Source organism: Chaetodon auriga, chromosome 22 (assembly GCF_051107435.1).
Source record: "Chaetodon auriga isolate fChaAug3 chromosome 22, fChaAug3.hap1, whole genome shotgun sequence".
NCBI classification, from domain to species: Eukaryota; Metazoa; Chordata; class Actinopteri; order Chaetodontiformes; family Chaetodontidae; genus Chaetodon; species Chaetodon auriga.
Window position 1 is genome coordinate 13366103 of NC_135095.1, and position 17958 is coordinate 13384060.

General features: G+C 44.1%; 1 protein-coding gene across 1 annotated transcript in view; it reads left to right on the plus strand.

The window, feature by feature from the left end:
• Positions 1-17958, plus strand: part of snd1 (staphylococcal nuclease and tudor domain containing 1) — a 165660-nt gene that overhangs the window by 113161 nt on the left and 34541 nt on the right. Inside the window, exon 18 of the mRNA XM_076722355.1 lies at positions 13831-13972. Coding sequence (XP_076578470.1) covers positions 13831-13972 — 142 coding nt within the window. The remainder of the gene's footprint in view (positions 1-13830; positions 13973-17958) is intronic.

The following is a 17958-nucleotide window of genomic DNA, read 5'->3' on the forward strand; positions in this document are numbered from 1 at the left end:
GCCGATGAAAGTGAGTGTGAAGGACACGCACTGACGGGAGTTGGGCTAGCGGATTATTTGTTCTCCTTTTTTTTTTTCTTTTTTTTTTTTCCTGGTTTGTCCCTCCTGGGACACTGTAAGGAGACACTTTTCCACTTGGTTTGCTGAGGGCTGGTTGTGGCTGACTGCTTCCTACCCTTCACCAGAATGAGCGCACGGAATACAGGCAGCGAGCCTTGAATTTTAACACGCGTACATTTGACCTCAGACTGCAGCGCTTTGATTAGTCAGTTGCTGCAAAGGTTATTACCTTGCGCAAAGGCCATTAATTGATGCAGCCTTGTGGGTGTTTACATATTTATCTGAAGCTACTTATCCTTGAAAATATTACCTTTAGTCTATTGGTGTGCTTTTTTTCCTCTTCATCCTTTATGAAAAGTCATCTAGTCGACATTGTGTCTAAATGAATTTTATAGTTTGAAAGGATTTGATCATTTCGACATGAATGAGCTTCCACTGGCGACTTTCCTGTAACCTTGCAGCAGTTTGTTCGCACAACCCCGCTATGATGTATTGGCCACGCCGTTCATGTGGACATCCGTTATGGATAGAAGCAGTGGTGACATTTCCCCCCGCAGATAACTGACATTTATTTATTTTTGAAGTCATCAGCCAGATGCTGTGAAAGCATTAAGTCTGCACACTTTCGCCTTGCTTCAGGTGTCCTCCCTAATCGCCCCTGTTTAATCAGGGGAGGAAAGGAAACAGTCTATGCTATCTGCGTTTGCACTAAAAATACGACACGCAAGTTATAGTCATTTACACACACTTTGACATTTTTTAGGGCCCTTGCTCAGAGCCACACTTAACTCCCATTTAATATGGGTCGGCAGTGAAATACCCCTCCCCTCCTTCCTCCCTCCCTGTTTCCCTTGCTTTTCTCTGCTGTCTAATGAAATGCTAAATATTTGTTTCTTGAGGGCACCATTTAAATGTTCTCTCTGCTGGTTGGTGGTTCAAACCTTGCCCCATTTAATGAGTTCCGGTTTTATTAGTTCCAAGGCATTAAGATCAGTCCTTGTTGACTTTGCCCCACTGCCCTGTTGTCACCTAAAAGATACGATGTGCTAGTTGCCTCCGATGCCTCTGACCTTTTCAAATATGCGTTATTATTTCTGATTATTATGTTGCTGTTATTGTTCCTCCAATACACACAGGGTATTCTAGCCTCGTCTACACTGAGGCAGATCAGACCAGTCTACTCTTAGCCAGAATGGAGAGAAGATGCTCATATCCAGTCTGGAGGCTTACGCCTCATCAGTTCTGTTTATTACCTAATACCTGCTCACAGACACAGACACAGAGTCCTCCACACATTGGCAGACTGGTCTTGGTTGAGCAGCCGGTTCCACTCCTAAGTGCATTTGCTTTTTCTTTTCCTCCATTCGTCTCAGCGACTCCCCCACTGCCTCTCATTCTTCTGCTTTTCTTACTTTTTTTATCTGTTCAACTCCTCCACTGTTTCTTCCTCTCATTCGTTTGGCCTTGCCTAAGTACCTACACGCAATCGTCCCCATATTTCTTCTTTCTCATCATCCCGTCTTTAAGTCATCCTCTTTCTCTTTCTGCTCCCTTATTCCCCTTCTCCCCTCTTTCCCCAAGTAAGCCCTGAATTAACCGTCTTATTTATTATTCTCCCTATACCTCACATGCTCTGTAACGCTTTCCCTGTGAAGGAAATGCAAAGTGCATTGATTCATTGATGCAATTTTTTTCTCCCACTGTCCCCTGGTCTTTCTAAAGGCACCTCTTCGAAGTGCCGTTTCCAACAAGGACACCCGAGAAGAAGTTGCGAAGTCTGTCGATTCTCTGAATGAGACACTTGGGGAAAACTCTTCCGCTAATTTGTCTTTAAGTGCATGTTTGATGAAGCAGACCCTGGAACTGCTCGCTCATTAACAATGGCTGCATGTTAGCTTACGTTCCTGTGTTTGCAGTTTCCTGTCATGCTTGTGCACCGTGTTCCAACAGCACAGGGACGATTTCAGCCACATTTCTGCCGACTGGAGAGGGCCATACCTGTCAGCTCAAGTTTTATCTGTGAGGCTCATACTGTATTTTAGTGTCTTTATTGGCCTTTCAGGCATCGTCACACTGTCCAACAAAATAAAATATGGTCCCGTGACCCTAGTTAAGTTATAAAATGCCAGTGCACTGCAGATTGCTGGTTTGTGGAAAGGCATTCAACGTGTTTGCTAAACCTTCAAAAAAATGCTCGCCCTTAATGGAAAATGGATGGGTACTTTTTCATGGGCTGTCAACCTTGAAGTACAGTGACTTGCAGAAAGAGGAAAAGATGAATGAATACAAGGAAGCAGGGCGTGTTGTAGGGTTGGAAGGACTGCTGTATGTGAGGATTAAAGGACTGGATCGTGTTTGAGTTACACTTCCGTGGTTTCATTATACTCAGATGGACATCAGAGCGTGAGTGTTGCTATTTGTCTGCTCACTTCAGTGTTTTCCACTTAGTGTTTGTCTTTGACTGACCATTAGGGGTGTGGCTGGCTTATTCCATCTCATCAGTCAAAGTAAGAGGAAGTGGAAGGGTTTATTAACGGGGCGGGCAAGGGTGTTGAAATAAGCCTGCGCCTGTCCTCCTCTGTTGCCTCTGTTTCACTAACATGACACGCTTTTTCTAAATATCCAGGTTTGAGAGAATTTTTGAGCGTCTCCTGGAGTAATTTAGGTCAGGCCACTTTTACTGTGTTCGGTCTCCTGGTTGGCTAGCCTGCAGAAAACACTCTAAATCTGGAGAATGGGACCACTCTGCTAGTTTTTGCGAGTATGTTTTTGTGCATTTTACAGAGTCGCTCTCTTCCCCCCTCTCTCTCATGCCTTGGGGAGAGACAGTTACATAAACAGGCTCTCGTCATCTCTGCACTTCCGATTCCTGCTGTTGTACCAGTCTCTCTCAGCACCCTTCTCTCTTTTTCTGTTAGTTTCTGTCTCTTTCCCTCATTTGCCACCTTGCTTTCCTTTCCTGCTTATTTCTGCTACTTCCTCTATGTGTCAGTATAAGTCTCGCCAAAACATTTTGCAGGGTTTTAATGTGCTACGTGGGGTGCAGCATTCGGCTGTACAGTGGTGCTGATGCCTCAATCCCAACAGGAAATGGGGAATGCTTTACTTTGCAAGTAAGTTTCAAACCAGGCGAAACAAGCTGAGCAATGCATACGTATTACCATTGATTACTGCTGCTGCGGTGCACTGCAAGCCATGCGGTCATCAGGCCAGGCCTCTCAGCCTCTTTTTCTCCGCATCCATCAATGCAATCAAAGAACTGAGCATTGAATCCGTCTGATCACTTTCCAAGTACCTGATTGGGTCAACTGACAAATATACAAAGCTGACAAAAGCCATGCTCTGAAGAAATTCCCTCAGCGGTCGGTGTTCTAAATTTTGGGCCTCGATTTCACGCCTTTGTCACCACAGTAGTTTGGGTTTGTGCTCTGGCACATGCAGATGACAATGTCAGCCTTAGTCCCACCGACAAGGATGCTGATTAGCTCGGTTGCTTCTCAAGCTGGGAAAGCAGCTTTTCACAAGAGCAACAGCAGACCTTTGAATCACTCTACAAATTGTGAGATGTGGGAAGCGATTCAGAGACTTCAAGGGGCTTTACCTCTGATGTGATAATGCTGCCATCTTTTCCCCCCTCGTCCTCCTCTCCCCCCCTTTCTGTTTCCTCCTCTTCCTTCTAGTTATCCCTCCTGCTTTCCATCGCTGCTTCTCGCCATTGCCAGATCCATATTAACCTCTCTGTCACTCTGCTATCCCGCATCTCTCGCATTCCCGTAATCCCCACCGGCTCTGCCTCCCTCCCTCCTTTTCATATCTCTATTATTTTTGCCTCTTCTTAAATGGAGAGAGCATAGGGAGTGGAAGAGCAATGGAGTGGAAGGTGTGATCAGAGAGAAAAATGATCAGGAGTCCACCACAGAGGAAGGGAGAGAAGAGATAACGCCACCCTGGAAAACCAGTCGTCATGGCAACGCTGGCAGCCCGGGACAGACTAGCCTGTTAATTAAAAAGTTGATTAATTGCCTTTTAATTGCGTACTTATACATTGTAACATTGAGGTAGTCCTATTTCTTAATCACTCTATACCGACTCTTTTCTTTCCTCATTCTCTTCCTCGCCTTGTTACTTTAAGCTCTTCCATAATTTCCAGTGATCAGACAGAACGAGCTCTCACAGACAATAATCTGCTTGAGTTGATAAACGCATCTCAGAGAGGACAGAGCATGAGAGGAACAACAAAGGGCAGAGGGGACATGGGGTGGGCCAAAATGCTGTGCATCTTTAATCTGGCATGCCGGGCGCATTTACAAAGGGAGTCGGAACTTCACCCATTTGGCATCAAGGTCATAAGAACGGCTGCTGAAGGGGGACGCAGCACAGAATAAGTGTGAAGGACAAAGGCAGCAATGGCGGCGGGGGGGAGTCATCCAGCAGATCGCACATACAGATGCAAAATCAGGGTAGGACTAGAAAAGCAAAGTAATCAAAAGCAAATCAAGCAGACCTATAAAGAAGTGCTCCTGTGCCTCTGTACAAGCCTCCCTCAAGCAGCACTTCCTTTTTTATCAAGGTTATCATGATGCACAATCAGACATGTTTTTCTTGGCTACAGTTTAATTATTTTGCCTTCTCTCTCCTTTTCCCTGTCCCTCTCTCTGCGTCATTTGAAGATTGAGTCTCTGTATCATGTGCCCTCGCACTTGCAGCTGGTCGGCTTTAATTGCATGCTTATTCCCCAGTGCTGCTTTTGTTTTGCTCTGACGACATCTTGCTCGCCTTGATCATCTTTTAATGACCGCAGATATACACGCTGACTGCTTTGGTTTGGGGAAAAAAACAGAAACAAAAAAAAAACAGTCCACTTGACATAAGGCTCCACATGCTGGAGTGACTGCCTCCAGGGACGGTGTGTGTGATCTGTGAGCGATGGCTGCTTCGTACTCGCAGCCTTCTGGTTTTCCATGCCAGCTAAAGAGGGTGGCGCCCGTGAGGCCGGTGGCACAGGTGTAGGTTTGTGTGTGCGCATATCTCCCTGATTACATATGCACCCACATTTGCTGTTTCCATGGTAACACCATGCCCCCCTTCAGTTCACGCACACATACCACCACTCTCTGTCAGGTGCAAGTTAGCGCTTGTTATTTGATTTTACACTTTTGATGTTTTTAACATTTCTTTATGTCTGCATTTCATGTCTGTTGCTCTGCCTTCTATTTTTATTTTGTCTTTCATTGCGAAGCACTCGGAGTCACCTGCTCTTGAAAGGTGCTGTGTAGATAAACTTACTTAAAGTAGGTGCTAATAGCCAGACAGACCCGCCCCCACCTCCCACACACACACACACACACACACACACACACACACACACACACACGCACGCACCAACACGTCTAAGCGGATCAATTTGTGCCAATTTAAAAAGTGTAACAAGTTGCCACCACGATAGCCTTAGGTCGAGAGGTGTGTGTGTGTGTGTGTGTGTGTGTGTTTGTGTGTCTGTGTGTGTGTCTGTGTGTCTGTGTGTGTCTGTGTGTGTGTGTGTCTGTGGCAGCATAAGGGGGGGTCATATTAGCCGTGTAAGCCGGGGTTGAGTAGCCCCGCTGCCTGCCTGCCGCCTCTGTGATGGGCGAACATCTCTTGGCTGTGATATGAAGCTAGGGAGTATCTTTTTCTCTCTTCTTCTCCCTCTCTCCTCCGCTTGCGCTCCCGTTTCTGTTATGAATTCCCCAGCTGCTCGGCTCCCTTCCTTCACCTAAAAACCCTGTCCCGCGCCACCTGTGCAGTTTTAATGCATAATTTATCTGCAAAGTAACCACATCCGAGAAACTCATCCCTCCATCCCTCTCCTGCTCTCCCTCTCTCGCCTCAGTGTTTGGCTTGGGATGTGAAAGTGGACACCTATTTTCTAATATTCTTATTTAAGAGGATTAGGACTGATTGGGTTCCAGTGGCGAGCAGTGTGTCCAAGAGTTGAAATCCACAGTCAGCGTAGCCTCAGCTTGAACCTAGATCTTGTTTTTTATATCATTGGAAACAGTCAGAACCCGGAAACTGTGCATGGAGTCCAGTGTTTTTTGTTTTGTTTTTCGCTTTTTGCAATCATCCGCTTCACACAGTTGATGGTCAGTTGCTATTCTATTACACAGATAAAAATTGTTATTGGAAAAAAAACTGCCTCTGGAATTCTTTGTGTTTGATGTGCTGAACCAATTGCCTCCCCAAACATGATATCACTATATCACGTTGTGTGGTTTCAGCTTTTACAGCTTGTCAAATAGGCCTGTGTGTGGCTGACGTGTTTTGTTACCGTGTCCGTGTGTGTGGCCTTGCAGGCCCGCGAGCGGTCGGACTGTATTAGCACACTGTGGCAGGAACGATGCTGCTTCCACATCGTAGCTCAACCTGGAACAATTCTTCCCAAGGCCACAAACGTGCCTCTGCGCACATACATGTTTGTGTGTGCTCAGCCCAGTCTGTGTGTTTTATGATGCAAGGCTGCCATGCATTCAATCTGAATATGAGGACAGCAGGGAGGAAATGACAAGGAAGCTTTTGCACAGACCCTGTAAATCAGATCTGCCTCTGCTACCACAGCCACTGCTCTTACTTAGACTGCCATGACAAGGTGAGCGATCAGGGTTAATGTACCATCAACAACCCCTCTTAACCTTGGAGGCGGGCCTTTACAGGCCAGGCGGTTGTATTGGGTTAATGTCTTTTAACTTTACAAGAGGGACTGGGCCAACCTGACACCTGTCACTCAACTCTCTGTCCAATCAAGATCAATGAAGACAACTTACTCATTTGATTTGGGGGTTGTCAAGAAAACTAAAGTGGCCTCATGTCTGTTGTGTCACATCCAGTCGATAAACCAAAGCGGGGGGGGGGGGGAACCCCGGTAGTCTTCCCGTCACTCAGTCAAGCTGTGTGGTACCTTTTATCACTTCCGAGGATTTACCTGACACCAACCTCTCATCACAACAGTTATTGGCAGGGAGTCAAATTGTTTTGAAAAGCCAGAATTGAAAAAAGACCATATGCACTTAACAGCAAAGACAGGTTCTTTTTCACCACTTTGATGTTACAGCACTTCTAAATACAACCATTCATCAGCCGTCAAGGGCAGCGTGTAAATATTAATCATTGATGATAACAACAAAAAACAAGCTGCTCGGCTGAAGTGGTCTTGCTGTCATTTCCTGTGTAAGATCTATATCTTGGGTTTTGTTTTTGCGGTTTGAAAAGTCTTAACAGTACAACATTTGAAACCTTAATAACCGAATATGTATTGTTCTGTTTTTTCACTTTTGTTTGGCTGTAATAATGGGCTAAAGTAACAGCCCTCAAAGTAGAGGTCCGACTGCTCCTGACCAGGCAGCAGCCTGCAGGGCTGGTAAATGAAGCCAGCTCGAATGGCCACTTGAGGCTGGTTCCAAAAGCAAGTCAGTGTTTACAGCCTGGCACAAAAACAGTTTGGGTCTCTCTGGCTAATTCATGACAACTTTACCAAGGGTGAATTTTTTATAAAACTCACTCATTTGAATTACATTAAGGCTTAAAGTTATGTGTAATTATGGGCTTGGCCACTTTGAGTGACAGCTAGCTGCTAGGTTTGAACCAGATGGTGACGTCTGGAGCTGCTATTACTGAGCTTAACAATGGCTGTTGAGAAACCTCCGCCGTCACAGAGACTGCATGCTTTATACAGTCTGTGCTTCTGACCCACCAAAGGTACAGCTTCCAAAAACCGAACCCTGAGATTTTTGTATGGATTGGAACTTTACCTTATACTACCAATGAATTAGATATTATACTAAACATCATGTTAAAGTCAATATGTGCAGTAGAGGCACTTGAAAAAGCACGATTTTAAATAAAGACCCCACGACTCATAGAAGCTCTGATATGGCAGATTGCCCCTCAGTGAAGCAATTGTCCGTCTTGTTGATCATTCCCCGCCTCTAATGGTTTAGTCAATACAGACAACATCATTGAGCACCAGGAAATCCAGGGTCGTCCACCTTTCTGCCACGCCAACCTTTTGTAGTCATTAACGTGACACCAATGCAGATCTCCAAAGAGCTCGCTCTCATTTCGTATTCCAAACGGATTCTTTTCTACAGCTTGTTGTAATTGACAGGGATAAATTTTGTACATAATATCACGGAGAAAATACTGAATAGAATGTAAATGCAGAGTTATAAAGCAGACCTTTTCGGGTAGCTCTTAGCACTCAGTGAGTGTTGTACTACATTGAAGACCAGAGGGACTGGATTTACAGCAAAAAGAGTTCAGGCAGCGTTTAACTTTTTATTTCAGTACGCATCCTTTACTGACTGTCCAATTCTTCCCTTTGATACCATCTGTATCATCATTGTATTGTTGTATGAGTGAAGCTAACCCACCAAGCATCTAAACAAGATGAAATGAATCATAACTAAATGCGGTCCCTTTCTGTTCTTATGTGTAGCTTTAAGCCTTTTGATGTAAGCTTCTAATAAAAGGCTACAAGTGAACGCGGAGAGACTAAAAGAGAAAAACGTGCCCTCGATTGAATTAATTAACCATTCTCTCTGAAGGGGAATCATCAGGGATATAATAGGGGCTAAATTGATTTACAAAGTGCACCCTTATGAATAACATAGTCCTATTGATTTCAATTGTTCTCCAAGTTTGATTGGGTAATGAATTAACAAAGGAACGATCTAAGTTCCCATGTAAGAAGAGACATTCTGTATGATACTGCTGGTATTACTTACATACTTCAACAAGTTCACACCAGTGCATTGTTTCCGAACTACAAAAATTTGTGAGGCCTTACGGGTTTGAGCAACCTCGTCCAGTGATGTGTGAATCAGAGGGCAGCGACGTGGTGCGTACCGCAGTCGTCAGTGTGTGAGTGCAGCATGTGAAGACAGGTTAATGAGGGATTATGAAGGCGGACTGTATTTAGAGTAGAGCTCATGATGTTCTTTTCAAGGAGCGCTCTCCTCTGAGTGTCACATTAATCATAAAAGGGGTGTAACATGTTCTTTATTTCATAGGAATTTCAAAATAAAACTCACTCTGACAAATCACAAAACTTTTGTTTGCTTGTTCACCAGATTTAAGTGTTGGAGATATGAGTCAGTTTCCTTCAGTACTGTTCAGATGTTCCTTCCTAATAGATTGAGCCAAACCAAATTTTATTGATAACAAAGTGCAGAGTGTGTATTTTAGGTGTATCTGTGGCAGTTTTTGCATCAAAAGACTACACACTCTCTACTAGAATTGACACACTGCCACCTTTAATCAGTGTTCAAACCAGGCCTCACCCCCTCGTTCTGGCACTACGTCTGTGGTTAGTCATCCATCTGTCTGTGTATTCATCCACCTGTGCTTGTATGTGTGAATCTATGAATGTAGCACAATTGCTCAGTCTTTCTAGGCTGCCGTGCTCTTCATCAGATTAGAAATATTCAGACAAATCAACACCGAGCTAATCAGCAGCCCACTTAACTTCCCAACTGTGAGAGAGCTACGCTTCCATCAGCGAGGTGTCTGGTGTGCCAGACTGGGAAATTAAGACTCGCCACCAGTAAATTGCTGCAAAAATTTGGCTATGACCCGACATGTCTTCTTCAGGGCTAGGCGTTTTGCATCCAAGTCTCACTTGTTTAAAAAACCAATTTGGCTGTTAAAAGTTACAGCGGCTGGTGGAGTTGTTAGCTGCTAATTTTTTTTTTTATTGTAGTGTTGTTGAAAAAAAGAAAAATCAGATGATAAAGAGATGGACTGAAGCAGTGAGATCATTGAGGTTTGGCAAGAGAAAGGCAGCCAGGAATATATTAAGAAAATGAAATGTAGAGGAGAAGAAAAGAGATTTGTAAAATCCTTACCTGATGCTTGGACACGTCTTTTTAGGCCCTCTCATGCAGTTCTGATGAAGGGTGGGAAATGTGGCCCTAAAATAATATCACATGTATTTCTGTGATTTGATATTCTTGACAATATTGCAAAATATGAGGAACAACTTGCTAAAGATTTGGTGATGCTGAGCCAATGTGGTCTGTGGATATTTGGCTCTCCTCGTACTCAACCCTCTACTTTATGATGCTAATATCAAAAATGATACCGATATTATCATGAGCGATATGATATGTTATGCTTCAAATTCTGATGGTCACCACACACAGCAATGAAGCAGCGTTGCCCCATCATCACATCACCCGTCTGGACTCACTTGGGTGTAAATGTGTGCTGTCATTCAGGAGTTGTGAAGGTCAGCCTAACCTGCCATCTCTCTCAGCTTGGCCTCCATTATTAGGACTTGTTGTCCTTTCAGCCTGAGCTTAATGGCCTGCCGCTTTTTTCCTTTTGCCCATCTTTCTATTGCTCTCTACCCTCCCCCCTCTCTCTCTCTCTCTCTCTCTCTCTCTCTCTCTCTCTCTCTCTCTCTCTCTCTCTCTCTCTCTCTCTCACATTGTCTCTGGCAGCTTGGTGGCTCTCGCGTCTGGCTGCAGTTGCAGAGCAGCAGCAGAAGCAGCAGTCACATACCTGCATTCAAGTGGAACAAACAGGATGGTTGGCTGCTCACAGAAGGTCACCAGCCCTGGGCACAGTGTGTGTGTGTGTGTCTGTGTGTGTGTGTGCGTGCGTGTATCTTCGCATTTATTTGTGCTTTAAAAGGGGCTGAAGCTCCACAGTGTTTCCAATAGTGCGTTCAGTGATGATGCAGAAACAAATGTTGTTCTTGAGGTAGCCACAGCTTCTCTGCGTAAACATTTAATTGAAAGGTTTTCTCGTCTGCACAGCTTGCACTCAGTGTGTGCCTCTCGCAGCGCGTCTATTCAGGAGGCGTTTCAGCAGTGTTTATCACTCGTCACCTCTCACACTCGTCTGCTGGAACAGATATGCTCTTATTTTAATCAATCCAGGCCTTGACCTGGAGCATATTTTTATGCTTCAAGTCTATTTTCATCTGCTTTACATGCTTAACTACAGTGATTTTATGTTGGGCTCTGAGCAAGCTCAAACTTTGGTACCCTAGACTCAGTACTGTGCCTGAATGCATCCTTTATAGACAGAGGACTGAAGCTGCTGCTGCTGCTGCTGATGTGCTGCTCATGCTGTGTTGCCTCTACAGAGGCGATGTTACTCAAAGTAGAAGAAGCAGCTCAATGTCTGTCATTTTTAGTGGAACGCTGCCATACAAGGAGGCAGTGTCAGAGGTGCGAAGATGCAGAACAAATACACAGCAGTTCACACCAACCCCCAAAAATCAAGACTGAACACGAGGCCAGAGGCTGCATTCTAGTTGTCTCTTCAGCACATGTAGCGCCTCATAGAGAACTTTCAGTGTGGAGGCAAATGTGTTTCTCTGTCTGTCTTTGCACCCATCTCTTATCACTCTGACATCCACACTCAACACAAAGTCAGAGGTCAAGAGGATTCTCTCTGACTGTGCTCGGTGCCCAATCCAGCCATAAGCCAACCCACTTGCTGCCACCCTAAAGGTGCCGCAGTGATAGCCACCAGGCTAATGAATGGTGACATTCTAATCTTTGTAATCCCTAATTGGTGCTGCAGGTTTGATTAAAAGCCACGCCATGTCAGCTCAATTGGAATGTGGGAAGCATGTTTATTAGCAGAGGCTGCGTATTTCAGCATTTGTGATTGTGCATATAATGGGTGCAAATGGCTGAATGAGTGTGCTAACAATGCACGTGCCTGTCTAATGCTGAACAAAAAAATCCTGGTTGATCTCGGGGTTTATGAAGCGTGGCTGCATTTTCGGTCTTCATTAACCTTGCTCGCCCTCAATCCCCACAGTTTCTACCTGCTTTCCTTCCTCCCTCCGTCTCTCCTTTTCCCCTTCTCTTCTGCTTTTCTTTCTCTTTTTTGCAGCGTTTGCGGGATGAATAAGTGAATGTAATTGGGTGGTGTGACCCTGTCCTTTGTTAGCGGGTAGGCAGGGCGGCAGCGCTCAGTACTTCGGTCACTTATTTCATGGGTAGCGATTGGAAATATTTCTTCCATGGTGATCACTATTATTGTTTTTTTTCCCCTCGACAAATCTCATTCACCAATTTTGCAGTCACACATACACACATACACACACACACACACACACACACACACACACACGCAGTTCAGTCATAAGACTCTTCCCACTGTACATCACCACATCAATGAGGTAAAGGGATAATCTTAGCATGCTGAAGAGCCAGCATATTAAAAGAAAAGCCTCGGGTATGATTAACTAAGCCTTAACACTAGCGTAGCTCTGCAGATGAGCTAAGGCAGAGTGAAAAAATGACAACACTAAAACTAGCTAATCTAATTAGCTCGATGATACCATGCAGTTAAATAATTAGCCAGAACCTAATTGGCTAATATTACTGTGCTGTTATAAAATCTGTCTGCCTCTTTTCCCTCTCTTTCTGTAACCTTTAAAAGTAAACACTTCCCAAATAGCCTGCAGAAATGAACAGTAACAAGCTGTGCCGCCGCTGCTGCAGCACAAGAAGTTGGAGCACCGTGAAGCTCGGTTGCACTTTTTGACTTTTGAGTTCCGCCCATCGTGAGTCCCGTCTCCTCCTGTACTTCTCCTTCACTCCTCTTCTCCAGCGTTTCATCAGACCTGATTAGCTCGCTTTCATCCTGACCATCCTGTGTTGGTGCACGTGCTTAATACTATTACTGTACTTGAAGCTGTATACAAACATGCTGTATTCAGTCTTGACAACCACCCACTCTTTCTTCCGCATCCCTTGCTCTCTGTAAACACACACTCGCACACACACACATACACACACACACACACACCTACTGACATCCATGCAGTTTGATATGTGGCCTAAGGCAAAGCACTTCTCCCTAATGAGCCTCCTGCCCTCTGTTTCTACTGGGGAGCTGGAAGAGAACTAACCTTCATGCAGCACAGAAAGGATGTAACCTGCTTACACACAACACAAACACACACACACAGACAAATTGCTATGCTTGTGAGGAATCTCATTAAACAACATTATTTCCCAAACCTTTGACGTCATCACCAACACTACAGCGCTCATCTTGACCTGATTCTAACCTTATTCTGCTCTTAACCCTTAACCCAAGACCGAGCCCTAAAATATCCCCTTGAAGACAGGCGGACCAGCCCAAAAAAAAAAAAACCTGCCATCACTCTCAAACATTAGGCAGAAGTTTTGGGACACACATGTGAAAGACTAGTCCAGTGTCTCATTCTTGATCATATCTAGTGACATCTTCAAAGCCAGTCAGTTTACTATCATATATGAGAAAGAAAAGTGTCAAGTCGTCACATGTGAGAAGCTGGGAAATGTTTGGGATTTTTATTGTTTGTCTCTGTTTTCAGTTTCTGCTGTGTTTCAGTGGCCATTGCAAGTCTTGATTGTAAACTTAAATCATTTGGCGTCATGAAAATTATTCAGGTTCTGTGACAACCATTATTGCTTTCAAGTCATCAGCGGTGAACGTTAGACCGATGGATTGGTATATTACTTTATCTGTTATGACTCATATCTTCAGACTGTCATAAAATCTTATTATCTGGCCTGAATTTAAATATGTTTGCAGCTTCATGGCAGATCAGACAGCTCTTGTAGAAACAATAGACTACATCACATTATTCTGCCGCTCATAAAATATGTGACTCAAAATCTGTTGTTGTGTTTTTTTCTCAAATTGTGCTCGTGTTTGCATCCCAGAGGTCTGGTGTCTGTTACAGTCATTGACCTGTCTCTGTCTGCTGTGTGTGTATTGTAGGTCTGGGCCAATTACGAGGAGAAACCAGTCGAGGAGGTTGTGCATGTGTCCGAGGAGAAGGAACGAGTGGCCAACTACAGACCAGTATACGTCACTGAAATCAGCGACACCCTGCACTTCTACACCCAGGACGTGGAGACAGGTAGCTCGAGTTTACGTTTCGTGTGTGTGTGTGTGTGTGTGTGTGTGTGTGCAAGAAGGCGTGAATGACAATTGCTTGATGAAGGAAGCATTTAATTATACAATGAGAGACAGACTACATGGGGTTGATCAAATTTGAATTAGTAAAAGTTGAAATTGCTGTATTACTTCATGCTACAGTGATTATTTCATTATCCAATACAATCCTACACAAAATACCACCAACAATCTCTCCGCACAGAGGTGCGAGCGAGGGGCTCTCACTCATTTCCTTTTAACACCACACTGACTTTATGAATGTCAATTATCGCTACCACTCTGACATTCACCTCATCCCTTGCTGCAGCATCCCTCCCACCAGCAGAGACAAAACAAAGGACATTCTGCTTGTTATTACAACTGAATGACGGGAATAAATCACACCATCCCCTCTTGTCACCGCTGACAGGGGGAGGAAAGGAGCGAAAAGTTCGGAGATGGGAAAACTAACAATCCCTGGTATTCCCGCATGGCTGCTTTCCCTGACAAGCTCGGTTTGCGTGTTTGTCTGTGTGTGTATATGTGAATGAATGCACACATAATACCTCCCCCCCTATTTTGTTTTGTGCTGGGTAACGGTCCATCTTTTAGGCAGTATACTTAATGGGCCATCCTATGAAATATCAAAATCAAGGTGTGTGTGTATATGTACACTTAACAGAATATTCTGGGTCTGCAAGCTGGTTTTCCTGCAGCGTCTGATGACGGACCTCCTTCTCACTCCTCCTGGTATTTTCACTTCTAACTTCTGAATTAAGGGTTTATTTCACCAGAGTTCAGTGGAAAGACGAGCCAAGACGGTTTTGTTGAGTTTTATTTTGTTTTTGTTGAGTTTGACTGAAGTGTGTTCTTATGATGATAAAATTAGTGTTTCTGTAAATGGAGTCTGGTGGCTTTGAGGACAGTGATATGACAACTGTTTATGGTAAAACAAAAAGAATCTTACTCTTTAAGAAATGTTGGGATCCATTTAATAATGTTGTCAGACACATAGAATAATAATCTGAGCCTGTCAGTGGCAATAAATGTACTTTTCATGGACGTACATTGACCAGAAGGGTAGGATTGCAGCCAGTTTTGCAGCTGCCAGCCACAGTGCTCTCGCTCCGTACTTGATCTGTTTCAAGCATTGTTATCCCCATTGGTCACAGAGCCACAAAAAAATGTGAAAATAGGGTCCAGGTTGAAAATCACAGCTTCCCTTCAATTGTTGTCGTACAAAATCACACATTCAGAAATACACAATCACATCGAAAACTGCATTCACAAACTGGCTGGAACCGTTCTGAAGCCTTCATGCCAGTCACCATCCCTTCATCGTCTGCCAGTCTGTGTGCGGGAGCAGCACAGGATGCGGAGGTCTTCCTCTCAAGGCCGCCCCTCACATCTGCCTTCACTGGCAGTCGACCGTCAGAGGCCATGAAATTGACTTTGGCCACCTCTTAATTTGCCACCCTGCCGTAATTAATTAATTTGCCTTCATTTACTGCCAATCTGAGCCTGAGCATCACTCACGCCATAATAATCCAATCACATATGAGTGTGGAGAGCAATTTGCCCTCAATTGTTCTTTTGAAGACCCCGGCCTTTCTTTCTTCCATCACTCCTTGAGACCTCCATGTGTGAACAAACAATCCGCTATTCATCTTCTTGCCATAAGCTGTAGATTCAAATCTAAAGCCCTTACATCTCCTCTGGGTTCTTCAGCTTCACTCCCCTGCAAGTCGGGGAGCGATGCTGAGGATATGTGCGAGGTTTTATCACTGATCGAAATCACGCGTCGATGGGAAGAGGCTAATGTACAACACATGACACATGTTCACCTGAGGCCTGGTTCAGTGCCTTCAGCATCACCTGCTGTCAGCAGGTAACGCGTACAAGCCAAATGTGGAGGGAAATTTTTTTCTGTTCAAAGTATCTCAGGGAATTGGAGTTACAGAGTTTTGTGAAAACATGAAAGAGCAAGTCGAGGAGTTTTTATTGATTTTTAGCCTATTTCTCATATACTTTAATATCTATAAGGAGCCCGAGGAAACAGCAATATGCAAAGCATTTACAACTTTCCTCAGCAGCAACTTAAGTGTTGCATTTAAAGAAATTGTACACAAACTGCATTTTTTATATTGCTGCTCTCAGTGTATTTTGACAGGAGAGCTGTGAGTTATTTAATCTTTTCTCATATAAAAGCTTGATTTTAGATGATCCAGCAATGCTGGGCCTTTTTTTTTTTTTTATTTATTTCCTTTAATTGGGCCATGTTCTTCCACCAAGAGGCTTACGTGCTAGTTAAAAAAAAAAGTATTCTCAGCAGGCAGGTTAAAACCTGACCGGTCCTCACCTCCTGCCTCCCTCTCCTCATCTCCCTATCACGTTGTTTGCCCCTCCCCGCCTTCCTCCATCTCTTTTTTCCTTCCTTGGTCTCTTTCATTTTCGCTGACGCTTCCTCAAAGCTACATTAAGTCATACCAGCCCCTTGAAGAGCACATCAAAGTGTTAGGGCCTGTAAAATCATACAAGCTGAGTGCTTTGCAATATCATTACATGTTCCACTCCCCCACCCTCTCTCTTCCCTTTCCCACCATTTCTGAAGTGAAGGAATTTATATACCCAGATAAGCTTGGAAGCAGAGGCTGACTTTCATAAATACACTTGTGATTGCAGCTGATGACAACATAACACTTCATAAACGATAGAGTGCTTCTAATGTGCGAGCCACAGTTTATGTTCCAAACCATGTGAAATAGATCTTTATGTATGTTATGATTATTCCCATCCCATGTGAGCAGCACTTTGGCCAATTAACCTCTAACAAATTCCATCTGTCAAGTCATCGACTCAGAACGAGAACAAATGCAAACACCTCGCTAAAACTACGCGCAGCGAGAGACGGACGCTGTGAGCGTCACTGCAGTTTAACATAATACCGCGGCACTGCTTGACCTCTGCCACTTAAAGCTGTGATGTTTTCTTTGCAGTATTTATGCAGCTTGAGGGTTTGCATGAACACTTGCCCTCCTTGTATGTATTAGCATTCTAATACAGCCACACCTCATTTTAATTACCACAGAGTCGAATCTTCCTGATGCGGGGCCCACATCATGCATGCCACAGCTAGCTGTTTCCTCCTCTTCTGTTACAGTTTTACTGGCTGAGATCAAGAGTTCAGGCAGGATTTTTGGCAGCCATCGCCTGCACTCCATTTGCCAGATGGAGTAAACATTTTCATTGAGTACTCCTTGACCATCCTTGAGGTGTAGCACATTACAACACAGAGTGCAAGCCTAACTGGCTTTCCGTGGTCCGTCTTTCACCTGAAGTTCAGTCTGGACGCCAGGAACAAGCCTCATTGGCAGTAACTTGAAGGAGGGAATAAAATTGTACTGCCAGGGCTTTGCTTTTGACATCGTAATGATGATCGGTGCGAGCCCATTTACTTAACTTCAATAATCCAGCCTCTTATTGTGGGCGTGAAAGGATCATGGACGGATATTTATAGAAACAAAAAATGATTAAAATACGGCTGCGACTGGCAGAGAAAGTCATTTTTCTGTCTGCGGTTAAGCACACATTTGTTTCAACGGTTGCTTCAGTCAGATAAGATGGACTTAATTGATTCGATGTAGGAAAATTAAAGTGTCACAACTGCAAGAAGAGACAAAAAGCAGTGAAATATTCCAGGTAGCAGGATGATACCCGCGATAAGCAGCATGAGGTAGAAAGTGTTGGGAAAATACGAGTGTTTTTTGATGTTTAAAGAAAAATAAGTAAAAACTGTACCCTGGTGAGGATGGGAAATAGCACCACAAACAGAAGACAACATATTGACAGAAGCTTATCCTGTTCGAGCCAGATGGCAGCAGATGAGAAGAACGAGCAGTCCAGGAGGGCAAGATACCAGATGTTTTAAATGGCATACAGTAAGTGGACGGTACATCTGTTCCAGTAGAA